The 21,409-nt window shown below is 27.5% G+C and overlaps 1 protein-coding gene across 1 annotated transcript in view; it reads right to left on the bottom strand.

Annotated features, from left to right (window-relative positions):
• The window catches only part of LOC142325158 (atrial natriuretic peptide receptor 1), a 1,463,037-nt gene that overhangs the window by 780,226 nt on the left and 661,402 nt on the right, over positions 1–21,409 (bottom strand). Inside the window, exon 6 of the mRNA XM_075366562.1 lies at positions 7,172–7,358. Coding sequence (XP_075222677.1) covers positions 7,172–7,358 — 187 coding nt within the window. The remainder of the gene's footprint in view (positions 1–7,171; positions 7,359–21,409) is intronic.

Genomic DNA, 21,409 nt, shown 5'->3' with positions numbered 1-21,409 from the left:
TTCGGGCGAAATTTTTCGATAACAAAGAATTTTCGGACATATATTTCTACAAACTTTTTTCCTTATTTCAAGCTCTAAAATCAGTTGCCAAATTATTGCCCTTTCCTTCTGAATCGCTCAGTATACACCTCACAGTTCAGTTATATCATAAAAATTGGAAAATAAAAAATACTTATTAAATATCATAACACTTGTTAAATTTATACAAAATGCATTTTGTATAAGAACTGTTAAATAGTGATTTGTAAATCTTAGAACTGTTGAAATTTTTTAAAAGTAGAAAAAATTCCATTTTTAATCATTTTACTTTAAGTTTAGTTTACAAGAATACAGTATGATAATAATTCATTACTTCTCACTGCAATGAAAAAAAATATATTTCATAGTTTATCCACAGCATAGTCAAAATTAAATATTTCAAAGTATAAAACAAAAAGAAAAACCTTAGTAAAATTAAAAAATGTTCACTTTTAATAATTTTTAATTTTTTTTTTTAATTTTCCTCAGAATCTTATCTATTAAAAAAAATAATTTTCTTGATTACGAAATTAGGTTTTTTTAACAGAATTCTATAAAGGAGTTATTTTCCCACGTCAAGAACTGGAAAAAATTTTAAATGGCAGTTTTAGGAAACTGAATAAATAGCGAAAACTTGTAATTTTTCTGTAATTACTATAACATTAATGAACTAATATATAATAGTATACTTACTGATAAACATGAAATGGTTAAAATAGTGATAAGTATTTTTATCGATTCGGAATATTTGAGTTTCATCAATTTGGTAATATTAATATTAAAAACCAAATATCAGATTAAATAGATGGAACATTAGAGAAGAGATCTGAAGTAGAAAAACTATAAAAATAAAGGATACGCGAACTGAGTTGAAGATAGTAAAAGTGGTAGGACTGGTAAAAGTGAAAAAAAGCAAAGGTATTATTCGTGCACCTTGTTTAATAAATAAATATGTTGAAAGCATTTTAATAAAAATAATAAAAAAAATACCGAAGAATACAACTTAAGAAAAAATTATATATATATACTTTGTATTTCGTACATGAGATGATTTTTACTTTAGAATTCAAAGCAAAGAATATTCAACAAATGTTTTCAAAATCAGAGTTTTTTGGATTATTGCAAAGTACTGAATTTATATATTAACTAAACTCTATTCTTTGGTTAGACAAATATAAAAGAAAAAACACAAATATAACTGTTTGTTGGTGTTGTTTTTTGTCATTTGTGGTTTCTCTTGATAATGTCGTACATCTTGAACGAAACATCGAGGTTTTCTGCTTTTGTTGGTTTGGTTGTTGACCTAATGAATTGCGTTAGAAAATTTTCTATTAATTTGGATAATTTTTTAACTTATTTAGTTATATATATATTAAAAATAATATTAATTACCTATTCATTAAAATAGGAAATAATAAATCAATAATTGTCTATATAAAAAGAAGAAGAATTGAACAAATATTAATTTTAACGAGAAGAATTTTGGTACAGGTACCATGTCAAGAATATTTTGAAAAGTAAAAACGAAATAATTAAAAAATATCGGCTACTAAGAAAACAATTAATAAAAAAAAAGAGTTATTACATAGCATGATGAAATTAAGACTCGAAGAAGAAGAGTCTTAGAAAATATTTTTGAAGAGAATTTTGTTTATGGATTTGAGAAATGGCCTCTAAAAAAAGAGAACGTTTGAAGGCTAGAAGTACTGAAATGTAGGTATGAAGAAGACTGAAGAAGGTTGAAACAGTGAAAAATGAAGAAAAAAGTGAAAGAGAAATTAAAACTTGATTAGCAGAATTCAGAAACGGAAAGCTAACTGGTCAGAATAAATATATATTAGATAAGGATTGATTAAAGTAGTGCTAGAAGAATCGGTTGAAGGTGCAAATAGCTCATAGCCCATAGCCCATAAAGAGTGTAGAACATTGACAATCTAAAAGAAAATTGTAACTACCAAGAATTCATAACTCTAGCTGGAAGTATTTGAAAATAGACATATGAGACAGAGAAATATAAGAAAATATGGAGGACCTGCCTCAGGACAGATAAGCATATTATTATGACCAAATATAAACGAGACAACGTAAAACTTAACAGATACATAATGAAAAATAAATTATAGTCTTTTTATATACATAATCAGTTTTATTTATGACTGTTCAGGTACATCCACTATTCTCAGATAAGAAGAACCATTTTAACAAAAAAGAGTCAATAGCGCTGAGCAGACCAAACAATTTATTTTCAGGGACAATGGGTGTATATACTTTTTTGTTATTGTATTTATCCATTTGTTTAGTTCTTTTTTTAAAAATTAGTTTGATTTTTTTGTGGTAAGAAATTTATTTTGCATTATCAAAACGCTGCTGAGGCAGTACAATTTGTATTGGAAACTTTTTAAGAAATTTCAGTCAAAAATGTAATAATACATAAATGTTTTATAAATTTCCTTACATATAGAAGATATGTATAATTTACATAAAAATATGAATTTTATCATAATCATGTATCATTTTTGATGAGAAAGTATTCTCTTTTTAAAAATCTACAATTATATCACAATTTATCTACTTTAAAAATTATTTAGGTTCGCTACAAAATTTTACAAAAATATCTATGTGTCATGTTTGTATGTGTAAAAAACAATGCATTTTAAAGAAAATTTTATAAGAATCAAAGTTGATGAAAAGTCAGAAAGAATACACATTTGCTAAATTAATATGAATTAGAATTACATAAAAAAAGAAAGAATATCGGATTTTAAAATTATTTAATATCTCTTAACTTTGGTTTACAATAATAAATCACATATAAAATGAAAGAGGAACCCTTACTCTTTTCCCTATAAGTGTTCAATATGGGTATATCACGTCACTCAGCACATATCCAATCGATAAGAGAGTTCGTCGCTTATTTTAACCATGTTTGGAGTAATGAAAGCGATAGCTGCTTCAATGCTGTGTCTCAGATCAGTAGTAGTAGCGGCACATAGAGAAGCTATTTATAAAATCCCAAAGGGTGTAAATCACATTGTAACCTTGAAGGCCACCGCAAAAAACTGTCATCGGCTGGCGGGAAAAGTCTGAATCTGACCGATCCCCGGCGGGCAGGAAATCATCCCATCCCGTACAGAATTATACTAAAATTAGAAAATTAGAATTATGCTGTACAGAAAGCGCACAATATTATTACCAAATAAATTTCTGTGATCCATCTTACAATTGAAGAAAGAGCCGCGAACTATATGCCATACCCAAATAAGTAATTCCTGTTACACTGGATTCGGCGAAAAGAACGGACCGTAAACTTACTGTCAGGATATTGCACACAAAATATTTAATTTTGTGGAGTTCTTTTCCATTTTAAAAGTTCATGGGGATTTTCTGAAACCCAGATAATATTATGTGTGTTAACTTTTCCACAAGAAGTGAAATGTGACTCTTCACAAAAGAGTCTATTGAATACACTGTGCTTACCGACTTCGCAATCGAAATGTTGAAGCATGAAGATGTTAATTGTTGTATTTTGAATTATCCTCTTCTCTTCACAAAAGAGAAGCCTACAAGCCTAGACTTCAAAGCCTACAACATCTGTAAACGGTATGAATGCATACCTAAGCGTTTTCTTGAAACATTTCACACTGTTATCACAGTTATCATAATTGCTAGTTTGCGGCTAGCCATACTAACAGATTTTTTTAGCATTACGCAGTAAAAACTCCCTTATTCGTTCAACATTTTCTTCAGACATCCTTGGTCGTCCCGTACCTCTCCTCTCACACAAACATCGGTTCGTTTCAAACTGATTATGCCATCGTCGAATGTTATTGTTACTTGAAAGATCACAATTAAACTATCTACGTAAATAATGTTTAACAGTAACTGCAAATCTATACTTAGCAAACCTCAAAACGAAGAGTTCAGGAGTTATATCATCTTTCTTATTGGCGGTGTCAAACAGAAAGATAAGGAATCAATCAAAAATATTCATTATGCTGTTCGATATTATCCTTAAATTGACACTGTAAATCTTATGAAAGACATCTTATAACAAATTAAATCTCTGATATTGTTTTTTGTACCAGGTTTCTGTACTTTAAAAAAATTTGCATGCACACATAAGTTACAGCCTCATACATACATTTGTTACGTAGTTTCATCTATTAGGTTGTTAAACATCACAAAATATCTCTAAATTTTCACCTGACAGATAATTACAAATTATTAATTCAGTTTTTCTTACTTTTCCGTAAATAAATAAATATATTTAAAGAATATCAAAATGATTTGAAGAATAAATTATAAACAGGAATGAATGTTATAAAAAAATATATTGTTGAATAAGATACAATTTTATAGCTTCAAGCCTTAGTAAGATTGGATTGTCGTAACAACTATAAAACTCAAAGCAGAACAAAGTTAAAAAATAAAAAAGGCAGTATTATTCAATCTCAAATTTTCCGAAATTTGTTTTTTAAATGATATCATATTAAAAATTCTAAAATAGAAGTTATTTAAAGAAATATATAATTTATACAAAATTTAAAAAAATAATATTATTCAACATACAGATAAAATCGCAAAAAAAAAGTATTAAAGTTATAAAAGTAAGACTCATAATTGCAATCAAGTGCAAAAACAAGGAATATTAAAAAAGGTTTTTGATAATGTTATAGCAGTACAAATATTTCAAAATATAATATAAGAAATTGTACACTAACTGATAAAAATTTTTGTAATTTATACAACGGTCTTTACAAAATAGTTAGCCTATAGAATTTATATAATTAATTGACGTATAGAAACTATTATAACCCACCGGGATAGTCTAGTGGTAAACTCATCGTCGTAAATCAGCTGATTTCGAAGTTGACGTTCTCAGGTTCAAATCCTAATAAAGGCAGTTACTTTAATTGGGATTTGGATACTAGATTGTGGATACCGATGTTCTTTGGTGGTTGGGTTTCAATTAACCACACTTCTCAGGCGTAGTCGACCTGATTTTTTTAAAGACTACAGATTTACCGGTACAGTTACGATTACACTGATAAGTCGCTAATGATTTTAATTCTTGATGTGACTATAAAGAAAAGTATTATTAAAAAATAACACAAAAAAGACCATTATATACAAAAAATTTGTGTTAGATATTATACGTACATTCCTATTGCGTTTTATATTTCTTAATACATAATGAATTTACCATAATGCTAGAATCTTTTACATGAGGATTATGATAAAATTTTGTAGTGTATGAAAAATTGTAGACTGCGAGAATCGAAATCGGTACCCTCAGGGTAATGGGTGAAACACGATCATTTCGCTACGAATATCAATAGTATTGATAAAATATTCAAAATTAATTCAATAAATATTGCTAATACAAACTAAACAAATAATTTAAAAAAGTAAAATAAAAAGTAAAAAATCCAAACTCAAAAATTAGTTTCTATTTAATTTTCTCCAGAATACCGTACAATACAAAAGAAAATAATAAAAAAGACGCTTTTTCCTGCATGAAAAATGATACTATGCTATTTTATTTTTAGCAAATGATCGGTCAGGTTTTAGCCAATCTTTTACATTTATTTGACCAGAATACGAACTTGAAACGAATTGTCTATAAATGGATGATGAAAAATAAAACAATTCGAAAATATTATAATTTGTTTTTAAAGAGAACTCAAAATAATTAAGAAAAATAACAAAATAAATAAATATAACAGATAGAAATAAAAAAAAGCTGGAGTGTACTTACGTACGCACGTAACAAGTTATACTTCTTTGGGTGAATTAAAAAGAATTTTTTTACGCATTCAAACAAATTTGAATTAAGTCAAATGATCGATAGACGATATTAAATTCTATGAATAAAAAGATTGAATAAATAACAGTTAAATTAAATTAAATAATATTTATTTTATACAGTTAAAAAAGTATTGAAGTAATCGTTGTCATATAAAACAAAATTCATCGAATATATTTCCATTACTTTAATTTCATTAATGCTACGGATGATAATTGAATAGGCACGAGGGTCCTCAGCGGTTAATGATATGAAAAATATGACACAAATAGTTCTATTTTATAATAGGGTATTTTATCAATACATACATACATATGTATATAATAGTGTATTTTGTTTTCGGTAAATGTAAAATTATTTATGCATAATCAAGAATTTATCTGATGTGTGCTATTGTCTGTCATTAAAAAACACAATTTTACTCATAAAAAATAAAACTTACATAAATATAAACTCAAATCTTGATATGCAGTTTTCACAAAAAAAAATAAATAAATATACGCTGCAATATAAACAAGGTTTTATGAATATGAACAATATTCACAGTTTAAAATATCCGTCTTCAGAAACCGTGTATAAAAATATACATTTATTACGACTCAATATCTGTTATGTTTACAACTCGTGCTAATCATAATGAACGACTGACTGAAGTAGACACTACACGCATGGGCGTGAAAACTAATCCACTTCGGCCTGCACAAATCTTCATGGTGTGTTACATCGACGGGCGCAACTTCCGTAACTTGCTGAAAATACACTCTGATCAGTTTTTCCTAACGCGCCAACAGAAGTATAACTTCAAAACATTACATTAAAATGTTTCTTATATCCATTAATTTCCATTTTTTTTTAATTTTAGAAAAATCCCATTTTTTCAGTTTCAATAATTTTTTATTACTTATAATTATTTGTTTAAGTTTTAGTAATTTTTTTTTCGTGATGCAATAATTTAAAATGGAACCGAATTGCTTCGCTATTGAAACATAATTGCTGAGTCTAGTGAAAGGACAACGTTTTAATATTTTTATCACAGATAAACAACTTTTTTTTTGCTATTAAATTTTCGGAGTTTTACTTAATTAACATTATTATTATCTTTTAATTATTAACATATTATTATCTTTCTGATAATTGTCACGAAAAAATTTTAAACAGAATAATATGTGTGCAACATATATTTTTACGCGATTTTCCTTAAAAACGAAGAAATTAAAATAGTTTTCTTTACTTTTTTAATAGGCAGTAACCAAAATATTATAAACCCTTGTTTCATAATAATAAATACAAGTATAATCTTTGGATTCAAAGAAAGGAAAATGAAATATTTTTATAAATTCAGTTTACCTGTTATCGTTCGATTCCACATACGCTTAGTAATGAGAGTTCCGTTAGCAGGAGTACCTCCTTCTCTAAGAGTTTCATTTAGGGCAAGAGAATAAAGCAGAACGGCATCGTAGAATGCTGTAACGAAAGTTGACACCGAATGATTCCCAAATGAGAAGTGATGTTTTTGTTCCGCTAAACGTTTTACCTGTAATGAAATAATAAAAATTATAATTAAAATAATAATTAAATAAAAATCAACAAAAAGTGTACAATTAGAATATTTTATGCGGAATAATAATTGGGAATCAAGATTAGTTAGAAAAATAACAAGCGAATGTCGTTGGAAAAATGTTTATAAATGCAACATTTACAAATAGATTTACTTGCAATCACAATTTCGGTTTTACTGATGTAACAAAATTTCTTTTCATAAAAAAAAGATAAAAATTTAATATTTGAAAAATGGAAAACATATATTCTAGAAAAACATAACCTTTTATTTTTTTTACGAAATCTTTTACCTTTACGAGACAGTGCAGTTCTATAACATCATCAGCCAGGTATTCATTCATTATTTTATGAGTTGCTGAAGTAATAGAGATATTCAAAAATGGAAACTAAAAATACGAACCTTATATTTTTGTACAATTTTTTTAATCAGGAAGTAATGCGTTACGCTAGATTAAAAAATGAATCTAACCATTAAAAGTTGCTGGCTTTAGAAACATCTGTTTTGGGATTACAATGGAAACTTAGTTTTTATTTCCTAGTTTATTTTGACACATATTTAACTTACTTAGATGCAGAAGCTACGTGAATAGCGTTAAGAAGACAGTAAATTTCTTAGAGTGAAGAAACAGAAGAAGCTAACTGAATGAAAACATGGAATATTAAAGAAGAAATACTAGAATATTTAATTTAGATTGTAACTCTTTCATATTATAACGGGTGATTCAAAAAGATCTTCACACAGATTTTAAAAGCACATAAAAATTTATTTGGATCACTTACAGATTCTGTTGAGGTCTCATTTCAGAGCAAAACATATCAAGTTTCGCTCTGAAATGAATCACGTAACAAGAACTAATGACTTAAGTTGTTCATTAGTACCAAATTCAGCCATCAGGCTATACCAGTGCTGATTAAAATGGATGTATTTACTGGTGCGTGTTCGCTGTGTGTTTTGGTTTCACGATTTGCAGTCAGCAACTGCAGTTCAACGCAATTTTCGTTGAGAGTGTGGGAGGGGGGACCTCCTAGTAAAAAATAATTTACTTTTGACCCAAACTTTCGTTGAGACAGGCTGTTCTGTTAAACATACAAAATCACCGGGACGCCCACGAGTCCCTGAAGCAGCTGTGGAACAAATAAGGAAAAACTTTGCAAGCAGTACGATGATATCAACTCGAAGTGAGTCACGTGAGATTTGCATTCCACAAAAGACTGTTTGGCGCTTATTATCTAAACGATTTGACTTGAAGCAGTACAAACTAACCACTGTTCAACACATTATAAATGACAACAAAGTTGCTCGGCTGCAGTTTAGTGTGGAAATGATAGATAGAATTGCAAACAAGGATACATTTTTAGATAATGTAATTTTTAAAGATAAGTCAACGTTTGACATCAGTGGCACACTCATAACTGCCGAATATGGATTAGCAAAAAACCAACATGAAACTTTGCAGCACATTCGTGATAACCAATGTGCTTGTACCCTAACCGAACAAAAACTGTACGGACCGTTCTTCTTCTAGGATGCAGACCGGGCACCACTTTACTACCGCCTAGAAGTCTGAAATTTTCTTAATATTCGATTCCCTGGTTGGTGGAATGGTCGTGAAGTTCTAACTGTATGGTCCCCTCGCTCACTATATTTGACCTCACTAGATTTTTTCTTTTAGGGTTTCATTAAGGATCGGGTTTATGTACCACCTTTGCCTCCTGATCTTGTTGAGCTAAGACTTCGAATTAACTTACCGAATATGTAGAGGCAACGCCCGACTTGCTGGCTATAATCTAGAATGAAATCAACTTCAAGTGGAGTGTATGTCGCATTACAAATGAAAGCCATATCGAACCAAAGTGAAATTGGGTGACAAACTTGATATGTTTTTCTACAAAATGAAACAAACTGAATCTGTAAGTTTGTATTAGTAAATTTGTATTTGCTTTTAAATATGTAGTCCTTTTTGAATCACCCAGTAGACAGACACATATTAAATGCATTTGAATGAGACAGTACCGCTTGTAAAAGAAAAGAAAGGAATTGGTGAAAAGGCACAAATTTAAGTATCTACTAACATATTAATCAATACCGTTTATTTTTATTTTTTCTTAAAATAGCCTAAATCGGACTAATTTTATATAAGATAGTAATTCTTTCTTTTTTGGAATAGAAGTTTTTTAAAAATGTTAACGAGAATTCTCAGAATCATTTGAAAGAAAAAATCAAATTAATATTTTTCTGGCTATAAATTAATCAGAATGAAGGAAAATAAATACCATTCTTATTCCAAACACTTGAGTAAAGTTCATTTATAATAATAAAAAATTCAGTGTTCTTCGGTATATTGGTTTTATCCATGGCGTATCAAATATTTCACCAGTTTTAGGGAAGTTAATAATAATCAAAATAAAAGCAATAATAATAAACAAAGACAGTTTTTTTTTACTAAATTTTCCGTAAATTTAAATATAAAATTTTAACTTTTTACAATTACGTTAAATCTTATTCAAAAGCTCAATTTTATTTTCTATCATATTAATCAAATTTAAATTGATTAGTTAACAAAATATGTTTGTTAAAACGGTAAAATATACGAGATTTTTCTACTTTGCAAAGGCACTTCTATGTATAGACAAGTAGTAAATTGAAAATCTGTAAAATGTCTGAGGGTTCCTCTACGTAATGTTAGCGTATCATGTTATTATTCAATTTGTGATTTTTAACATCCAGGAAATAATGAACTTTTGATAATGATTTCATGTATTCAATTGTTCATGGTTTTTTAACTTTAATAACATGAATAGTGTGTTTAAACTATATATTGTTAACATATATTGCAATTGTTTTCAAAATATTGAATTAATTAAAACCAGAAACTGTAATTCTATGAATAGGACTTTACCTCGAATTTTTATGCCTGTATTCAGATAGTGTAAAAATGTATAATAGTACATTTTTATCGCTGACATACGAATCAGCGTACACCAACAATATATATCTGTGTTTTTATATGTTATTACAACTATTAAAGAAGCAATTTGATTGAAATTTTTAGCAAAAATTCAGATTTAAATAGAAAAATCTAACAAAATATTTATTAAAATTTACTACATTATTCATAATTATAAAACTACAAATCCTCTTAATAATTTAATAAGAGTTATAACGATTTAATCAGAAATTAAAGTGTGTGTGTGTGTGTGTGCGTGTGTGTGTGTGTGTGATAGAGAGAGAACGTGCGCATACACACAATAAACACAGCAACTCACACCTGTTAAAGCATTTTAATGCTTTTTAGAAAAAGTACATTCCATAAAAATTCAAAACATGTCCACTCTATATATATAAACGAATCTTCATTAATATATCATCAAATAAAGCATGATACGATCTTCTGAATAGATGTTAAAAGCAACGTTTGTTTTTAATATTTATACAAATATTTTTCTTTCTTTTTTTTTCATTAATGCTTTTCAACCCTAGATATTATATAAAGCTTTATGGGTAAAAAAGATTATCTGATTGTTGGGTGTTTATGTATGCCTTTCAACGTTTCAATTGGTTAATATATACCACTGTATAAATTCTCCGTTAGTATTAAATTTAAAGCAATGAAAATGTTATATTTTTTTTACCGATCCGATTTATTACGATGTTAAAAATTAACAAAACATCCTGATTTTAAAACCCCTGCGATAATTTCAATATATCTATTAAAATAATATGTGTGTTGACACAAGACTTGATTTATCAAAAATTATTACATTTTCTATTAATTTTAATAGATATAATAAAAGAAAAATGTACGGTATATTACAGTAGATTCTGTTAAATGTAAATTATGTGGAAATCGTTATATGTGCAACACAATTACTAAATAAGAAAATTAATTTTTTTCTCATCAAACTGGATTCAATTTGTCATACATAAGATAATTAAAAAAAAAGTTCAATATCTAATTCAAAAACATTATAATTTTTAAAAGGTGGTGGAACCTTATTCAACAGATATTTATAACAAAAATTTAAATAGACTTTTTCTTTATATTTCACACTAAACTACTTCAAGTTAAATGTATTTTAAGTAACATATATTAATATACTTCTTTTTTGGTTTATTAAATGACCTTTAAATAAAAATAATTTTATTTTTTGAAATGTTGTTTCTGTTTCAGAACATCGTTTTTGGCGAGTTTTTAAAAAAAGGAGGTTTTTGAATTGGAGAAAACAAATGTCAAAGATACGGTAAAATAATCTATAAGTATTAATTATAGGCCCTCTTGAAAAATAAATCCTGGAAGTTAAAATAGCAAGATAGATTACATTATCATTAAGCTGGTTAAATCTTTATCAAATCTTAAAAATATAGATAAATGTTTGGCAATAATAAATATATATTTATAACAGTTTAATTTCAGAAGAGATGACTAATTTTTATTAAATGAATTGATACATCAAAATGAATAATTCTAATTTGAATAATTACAACTGGTTAACTATTTGCTCAAGTTAAATTATATATTTTCTACAGCACATGATGATTAGAATAAATTAAGTTTATCTTTTCTAAGTTTAATTTTTTTTTATCAATCATCATTTACAATAGGTCCCTCATAGCAGACCATAAGTAAGTTTGATTCACGATAATCACGTAAAGAGTGATCCCCGATGAAACACTTCATCAAATACTGTGAACAGAGTGACTTGGCTTATCACATCATATTTAGATAAGTCAGATGAGAGCATTAGAGAGAGTAATGTCAAAGAGTAATTAACAATATTCACGCCAACAATGAAAAAGCTATAATATTGAATAGGCAGCAGAACAGGGATTTTGTGTCGAAAATTGTAGGTAATATTATAAGGAAAAAGATGGAAAGAGGAGCGAGGCCGAGAGATAAAACCTCCTCATAAAATGTCCTGTAGGGATGGGAAGAAATGTCTACGAGGCTAGTGTACAGAGACCTTCACATCAAGGGAGATGGTCATTGTAACCTGATGGGTTTGATGAGTGGAGCCAGGAATAAATTGACACAAATCACATGGAATTTTGTGATAATACTGTAAAATAAATTCATGTTGTCGATGGGGAAGGGTTCTAGTGAGTAGGGCCGCAATGGAGAGTTCCACACTACCATAGATTCGAGACCACATGGTGTTTATAAAAGGTTTCCCATCCGATGACGAGAAAAAAGTAAAACTACATCCAAAAGTGTACTTCAGACTAATAAAGCAAAAAATTAATTTAGTGGTAAGAAATTCAATATAATTTAAACTTCCAATTTCGGGAACCCGCTGGAAAATGTCATATTCAATTCAACGAAAACGGATTTACATCGATAACAAATAATTCCTGATATATGAAGACCGTATATATGGGGAAATAAATTTTCTAAAGCGAAGGGAGGACAGAAAAGCTATAAATTGTATGACAAAAATGAACAAATCTGATTGTTTTAGAAGCATTTATAACAATAACAGTAATAATGAAACAAATTTTAAAATAATTATCCTTCAAAACATATGAAACATTATAACTATGATATTTTTTAAAGCGCATTTGAATGCTCAATTCTGGAGAAAAAAGAAGAATTTAAGAGAAGAAATAAGGTAAAAACAAAAGAAAATATTAGAAAAAATTGAGGACGCATAAAAAATAACCAAATTATTAAATATACAAGATTTTTTTGGGACACCATCAACGAATGAGTCGTTTACTGGTAGGTTCTTTAGAAGGTACGAAAAGGTATGATAAAAGAGAGAAGAAGGAGAGAAGATAACGTTAAAAATAATACATGAAATAAGTACAGAAGAAAATATCATCAAGAAAAATTATCAAACCACCCTTTTGCATTACATTAAGAAAAAACATAAAAAGTGAGTTTTCTTCGTAGCTGACATTTCCCGAATTTGTTAAAGATGCCATAATATTAGGTCATCATTACAACTCATCGCTTTTTGTCAGTAATTCTGATAAAAATACAAAAGTGTAGAAGATTTACACTGTTACGATGTGATCACCTCTTATGATAGATACCTCTTAATACTAAAAACTTATCTTTGTTCAACTTCTCTATTAACTATTTTTATCAGAAGTTGAGGAGACCGACTTTCAACCCAACCGTTGTTTGAAATTAAATAGATATTCAAATTATGAAAGTACGGTTTTTTGTCTTACTTAAACATTTATCAAAGCTATGAAAAAATTTATCAACGAAAATTTAACTGACAGAATTAAGTTTTTACTTATTATTATTATACAAGAAAATAGAGGAATATCAAAACTAATAAATACTAAAAATAGATGTAATTTTTATTATAACAATAACTTTTCTAAGCGCTTCTTCGCAGGGTCTAATATGTTACTCAAATCAAGCAAGACCCCGTTTTGAGTTCCATTAAAATGCTGTAAGTTATATAATTATAACAGTTTCATCATTTATAATAAAAGAATTTACATATTCACTCACGCAGACACACACACACACACACACACACACACACAAAATGGATATGCTCACAAATGACAAATATCGGAGTGGTAGGGTCTTAGCTTTTCATTCGGAGGTCCTGGGATCGAATTCCGGTCAAGCATGGCATTTTTCATACGCTACAAATTTCCATTCTCATAGGGCAAAATGACCAAAGCAGTTGATGCCCATCATTTTCATAAAAATAAAAAAAAAATAATGAAGAATAAATAATTATCCCGAAAAACACTAATTTTCTTATATTTTCGTAAAATGATGTGTTGAATGTAATTTACGGTTTTTTGTGATTGGTAAATCACAAATCATATATAATTAAATAATAATATATATTATTAAATATACATATAATATTTAAATCATATATAATTTAAAAGAAATGAAAACTTAATAAATAATTCTGATCCGAAATCGATATTTCAGAAATTCGTAATTTTGTAACTTTTTGAGTAAAAAAGTATTGTTATTAAAGAAGAAAAAAAATTATAATAATAAATAATTAATTTTTGATAAAATATATAATGAATCAATATTACAATATTTACATGAGATTGATGCGAATGTTAACTCAAATATATTCAAATAAAGATACGTTAATTAATTATATCTACAAACACACACACAAAATGGATATCACTAACAACAAATATCGTGAAAGATACTATATTCCATTTCCTATAATAATAATAATTAATGGTGTATGAATATTAATACTATAATGTATTGTTGAATATGTTAAACAGGAAGCAATCGCGAAATCAAAGCACCATCACTCATAATCGTAAAAAAAAATATAATAAATATCCAGTAACATCATTTCATCGATTATAGTATATAAAAAACTAGCAATGATACTGCTGAACGTTTTTACCACTCAAAAATAATTTGAAAATTAAATTTCTTCTTATTTTATTTTATTTAAAAAATAAAAAGATAAATTCTTTAACCTAAAAAAAGAATAATTTAAACCATTGTAGACCAGTTTGTTAAATCTATAATAATAATAATCCAAACATATCTATATTATGTTTAAAAAAAAATTATAAAAATCAACGCTGATATGTAGTTTGTTTTGAGGTACCATGTTGATGAATGACAAGTAGTTATGGATTATTTAAAAATAAAGTACTTTAGTCATATTTTATTTTTTTAAGATCAATTCGCCACACAAACTTAAGGAGTGTACGTGTGTGGTATAATATGAAATATTTGTGGTTGTGAAAAATATCAACCCTGTTTTCAAATTCAGAACCTCCAGATGAAACGCAAAGAGCTTTTGCCATAGAAATCGGTACACTTTGCTAACTCCACTTCTGGTGATAAAATTACATAAATAATAAATTATTTAAGTACGTCGATAGCATAAAAAAGTAAAAAGTTAAAACAATTTTAAAAACGTAATTTACGTTGGAACGGCTTACATATTTTTTTTAAAAAGTATCACTTTCAATAACTGTATTTACAAGCGTACTGGTTTTTTAAATCTAAAATAATATAATACAATAATTTAGACTAATCAATCATTATAATATAATGTTGCATTATTAACTCTAATCGAGTACAATAAATTCCCTAAATTATACACTTCTATTTCATAATTGTAGATTAAATTATTTATTATAATACAGAATGTTTCTAAAATGGTGGGACGGCTATATTTTTTCGGACTCTACTTGTAAAACTAAACAAAAAATATATATAGGAAAAATAACAGTTTCTCCACATTCTCCCCCTGTGCACCATTTTATTATTTATATAAAAATCTATACCTCAAGTTCGGATAGAGGAGTCACATTAATATTTGGTAAGCGTCTTGGAGATAAAGTTTTAAAATTTGCAAAAAATCAGGACTTAATACCTTCGCAAATTACAGAATTTATGTTATTTACTAAAATATTAAGCCTTTTATTTTAAACAAACTAACATTTTATTTTATAAAATCGGTTAATAAATAGTTGAGATATAGAAGAAAATTGATGCTGTAATTATATGTCATAATTATTAGGTCTATTATTGTGAGAGAATTATTACTTAATTTGATACATAGTAGAATTAACAATAAATTAAAAATAAAAAAAATTATTTAATCGAATTTGAAGTGGAGGACATGAAGACACAAAATTCCAACATAAATTTTCTTCCATCTCGACTATTTATTAACCGATTAGAAAATAAAAATGTCATTTTGTTCAAAATAAAAGGCATAATAGTTTAGTAAATTAAATAAATTTTGATAAAACTAATATTTATGGAAATATAACGGATTGAAAAATAAACGTGGCCGCCATTTTGTAATTTGCGAAGTCCTGATTTTGTATTAATTTTAATATTTTATTACCAAGACGCTTACCAAAGAACAGTAAATTCTAATTTTAAGAAAAATTATTTTCTATAATAAAATCCTACAAACTATAGAAAAATAAAATACTGATTATTTTAAATTAAATAAAGCAAATAAACTTTTTTACAAAGAAATTTACAAATGATTCACTTCATAGAAACTGTGTTGTAAGTAAATTGCTTCATTAAAAATTATAACAGTTCTGTTTTGATTCACTTAAACTACTTTTTCTTTTTTTTTCTTTTAGCACTCTTCCAAATCACTTTAGGTCGACTATAAATCATGGATCTTCACTTTGCTCTTTTTCCCCTACTCACTACACTTCATGCCAGTTTCTCATCACATTTTTTTTCTTTTCACATCCATTTCAACAGCCTTCCACTAAAGATTTTTTTTTTTATTCATATTCTACTGATACACCTTTCTTAGCATTCTATCTTTATTTTAAAATGAATCTACGAATTCAATCTCCTTTGAATTATTCTACCAATTTCATTCGTTTTCTAAATTATAATTAATTTATCTGTTTCAACTAATCTTATTTATTACATAATATATTTTAAATAACTGGTAAGAGGAATGATTTGTCTGTAACTATATTTTATCAAAAACTGTTTTTACTAATATATATATATATATATATATATATATATATATTTAATGCTTTTATTTATAGTCGCATCAACAATTATAGTCATTAGCGACTACAGTAACACTATCATGTAATATTATATAAAACAACAAAAATCATAATGAACAAAAAGAAACAGGAACAATAAATAACAAACATAGACAAGTGACAACAATAAATACAAAATAAAATACATAAGTCAGAAAACAATCACTAAATCGTATTCTTCATTGCACTATAGGAGAGGAACCGTCTCTGGTTTAATAGAAATCTATTAACTATATTAAATCTAAAACGTAATCTGTTTAATCTATTACCTATATTATCTATTATTAGATTTCTATTACCTTTCTGGTTTAATAGAAATTTTATATCCGAATCCAGGTTTAAGTTTTGTCGGATGGTTCTAACCAAAGATTGGGCAATCAACGAGCAGGTGGTATACGGATCATTTGACCTTGCAAGCCTCACAGATCTTCTGAGGAGAGCCAAGTAGGTGAGCGTGGGGATGCCTGGTGTGTCCAAAAAAGCTGAGTTAAGATGACTTGGTCTCTTCTGTTGCTCGGGGATGGAGGTTTCTCGAGCACATTCTCCAGCATGTTGTGTAATGCCGTGGGAGGACTCAGCAGCCAGAATCTATTCCACTGAGCCCGTATTTTACACGGACTGATATCATGAAATCTCTCTCTCATGTCGATTGTACTCGGATGCCATTTATTGAAGCTCTCTTGGCAGCCTAATATATTATTTAATTAAAAAATATACACTTGGAAATGAACCTGGGTGATGTATATTAATATTAATTTTCAGTCAATAAATCATCATCAATGAACAAATATGAGAAGTAAAATGTTATGTATGACTAGTAAAATATTATATATTATTTATTAAGTTTGAAAAAATTTGCAACAAAAAATAATTAACTTAAAATCAATTAACATAAAGATTTTGAACCCAGATAATTTTTTTGAAAACGTTTATCCCTTAGAAATCAAAAAATTGAACGAAAGAGAAAATGTTTGGAAGTGTGAGGTAGCTAATTTTTCTAATTAATATACTCAAATACAAAACTGATCACTTGTACTAAACACCGCGCAATGTGTTTATGCACACATAAAAATACACAATTTTTTTTTCATTAATTTTTTTTTTTGAATACATGATGATTCAAGTAACTTCATTTTATTATATCTTGTTTCATTAATGTGATGAAACTTACGGAATTTTTCCTGAAATCTTGTCAATTCTAATTTAATCCTTCTCAATTTTTAATTTTTTTTTATATCTTCAGGTTAAGTTCGAATAGAACATTTCGGAATAAGTTATTAATATAATTACAATTTACTACATTTATGAAATATATTATGATTAAAACTAAAATTTTAAATTTCGAAATGAATATTTTTTTTAATATCTGTAAACACAAACCAAACAAGAAAGTAAATTATTTTTAATCAAACTGAAGTATAGTTAAGTATTATTAAGAAAATAAAAAACAAAAGACTAAAGTAAAATTTCAGGTGTAAAAATAATTAATTTTTTTTTTTTAAATCGTGTTTATATATAATGTGACGTTAATTAATGTGGCACTGGTAACTACAACAAGAGTTTTTATGCCTGAGGACCAAAAAATCTGCTTGAATGTTGAATATTTTACTTTTACTTTTTTAAATATTACTTTTACTGAAATTGGTAGTAACTGTCGTAAAAGCGTAGTGATAAATCTAGCGCAAGAAATAGCTACCCTCATTTTTAAATCGTTTAATTCTTTGATTATTTTTTACAGATAAGGGCAATTCTCTCTGTAACCCAACGAAATTATTATATACTTTGATTAACTTGCTCTGTGCACTGTTCGCACGGCGGGATGGTCAGAATATTTAACTTATTTTGTCAGCAAAATTTAACTTATTTCCATATGAAATAAAAGGCTAAAAATTTCCAAACATGCTTGTTGTCGATGACAATGCACTATGACAACCAAAATGCCATAAAAAAAACCTATTTTAATAGAAAACTTGTTTGCAAAATCATGTAGCAAAAAAAAGGGAAAGTCAGACAACCGCGCATGCGTACGAAACACTTCGACCACAGTGCCGGTCATCCGTGTTTTTTGCATCGCAAGAAAATGAATATCCTATAATGTGAAGATGGGTTACATACGGACAGCTGTTAACTAATGTCACTGAATCACTGCTCTTAGATTTATGCACAAATGTGTTTGAGTCGGTTATTAATTTTGCAACATCATTATATTTCAGAAGAAATCCAACCACGACAGAATAAAATTGTGTAGAGTTACGTAATCGATTAAATGATATGTTTAAAAGCGATAAATTAACACATTTCCCTGAGATTGTGTGCGAAAAGTTTCATAATAATACACTATCTGATTGTGACAGTAAGTTTTTTTAGTCTTATTGAGACTAAAAAGTATAAAATAAAACAAAAATTACATACGCTTTTATTTAACTAATGAAAAATGACAAAAAGTATCAAAATTTCATTATTTGGAAATTATTGAATTAAAGTATAAATTTTTTATAAAAATTTTTCCAATATATATTTATTTAAAAATTCCCTAAAAAAATAAAACAATAATTTATTTTCATTTTAAATCAGGAATAAATGTTTATAATAAACTCCAACTAAATTCAAATAACATTTTATATTGATGATGATCTATAAATCTGTTTTCTATTCACGATAATGAATGTACTTTTAATTCATTTATTAAATCGCTCAGCTACATTTAGTTATAATAATGCACACTGAATGAATTTATTGACAAAATTTCTTTACATTTCATATCACGATTAATAAAGGCGTGGGGAGCACTTCATTGTATTACACAGCAAATTATAAATGAAATGATTTTAAAACGTAGTAATACAATGAAGAGCGCTCCGCGCTTTTATTATTCGTGATAAAAAATAAAAATAAATTTTGTTAACAGATTCATTCCATATGCATTATCATAATTAAATGTAGCCGAGAGATGTAATAAATAAATGTTCATATAAAAGTAAATTCACTATTGCGTATAGAAAAAAAAGATTTGTAGATCATCATTATCAATATAAAATGTTATTTGAATTTTATATTGAGTTAAATATAAACATTTATTCTTGGATTAATATAAAAGTTAAATTATTTTTTCTTTTTTTTGGTCCAATTTCACGTTTTATTTATTGTAGTAGAAAATTTTTCCAAACAATTTATATTTAATTCAATAATTTCAAAATAATTAAATTTCCAAACTGTTTAGTAATTTTTTCAATAGTTAAATAAAACCATATTTCATTTTTGAAATTTTTATCTTCAGCCCCAATATTAATCTTTTTGCAGTCACCGAGTTTTTTTTATACATCTGATTTGGTAGTTAATCTGTATAATTCAGTAGCAGCTGAAACGGAACATGAATATAGTATCATATGAGACTAGAAGAAATCTTTCCGCGATAATTTCTGCTGTATTTTACGGGATATGCTTTTTGGTTATAAGCCTTGAAAGTGTTAAGCGAACTACAAATAAAATGTTATAATTTTGATCGATTATTTATTTTTTTTAAGACATTAGTGCTTGCATTACGTTAGTAGATTTTATAGCAAATCCTTCAGGTTAGAAGAAGCAAACTGGGAATACTTTAAATAATTGTGGTTTCATCCTACACTTTCAAGGTACTTTACCCATTTTTTACAATACGTTATGCTGGTTTTATAAAGATTTCTTCGAGATGTCTTTTACTACTTGCAGTGCATTTAATAATTGCTGGTTTTATATAGATTCCTTCAAGTCTCTCGCATTATTTGAAATACCATATTTATTGCTGATTTTATGAAGATTTCTTCAAGGCTTCATATACTAATTGCAATACATTATTTTATTCGTTTTACAAAGGTTCCTCCAAGGGATAAGATAGAGCCGATCTCCGTGGCGCGAGTGGTAGCGTCTCGGCCTTTCATTCAGAGGTCCCGGATTCGAATCTCGGTCAGGCATGGCATTGCTACAAATCATTCATCTCATCCATTGAAGCAATATCTTAACGGAGATCCCGGAGGTTAAACAACAAAAAAGACAGAACTTTTCAATACCTTAATTATGTAACCGCTGGTTTTTAACCGACTTCTCAAGTCATCAGATGCGACTGAAAATATTAAAACATTTTTAAATAAATAAAATCCTGTAATAATAAAGAAAATTTCTATATTCATCTAGAAAACTCCGTAGAATAATAAACATAGATTTCCAAATCTATTGTAGACTCTCTGTTTTTGTCCAAAGTATTTTGTATTTGTATATTCCAGTCAACCATGGACTGGAAATTTTTACTTCAAATTTTTACCACTTCAAATTCTCCACTTCAAATTTTTACCGTTATAGAAAACATAAATTTCTAGCATCACACTCACACACAAAACAGGCAACTGAAACTTGCAATTTCAGTTTTGAAAGAGAATACTCTGGCCATGTATCTTATTTCTAAGTTAAGAATTCAATTTATTAAAATTATTTATTTGTTACACAACTGCAATTAGTTTTTTTAAATGTACTTTTAATTTTCATTT

Source organism: Lycorma delicatula, chromosome 5 (assembly GCF_047948215.1).
Source record: "Lycorma delicatula isolate Av1 chromosome 5, ASM4794821v1, whole genome shotgun sequence".
NCBI classification, from domain to species: Eukaryota; Metazoa; Arthropoda; class Insecta; order Hemiptera; family Fulgoridae; genus Lycorma; species Lycorma delicatula.
The sequence above is the reverse complement of the archived record's forward strand: the minus strand, read 5'-3'. Positions and strand labels throughout refer to the sequence as shown.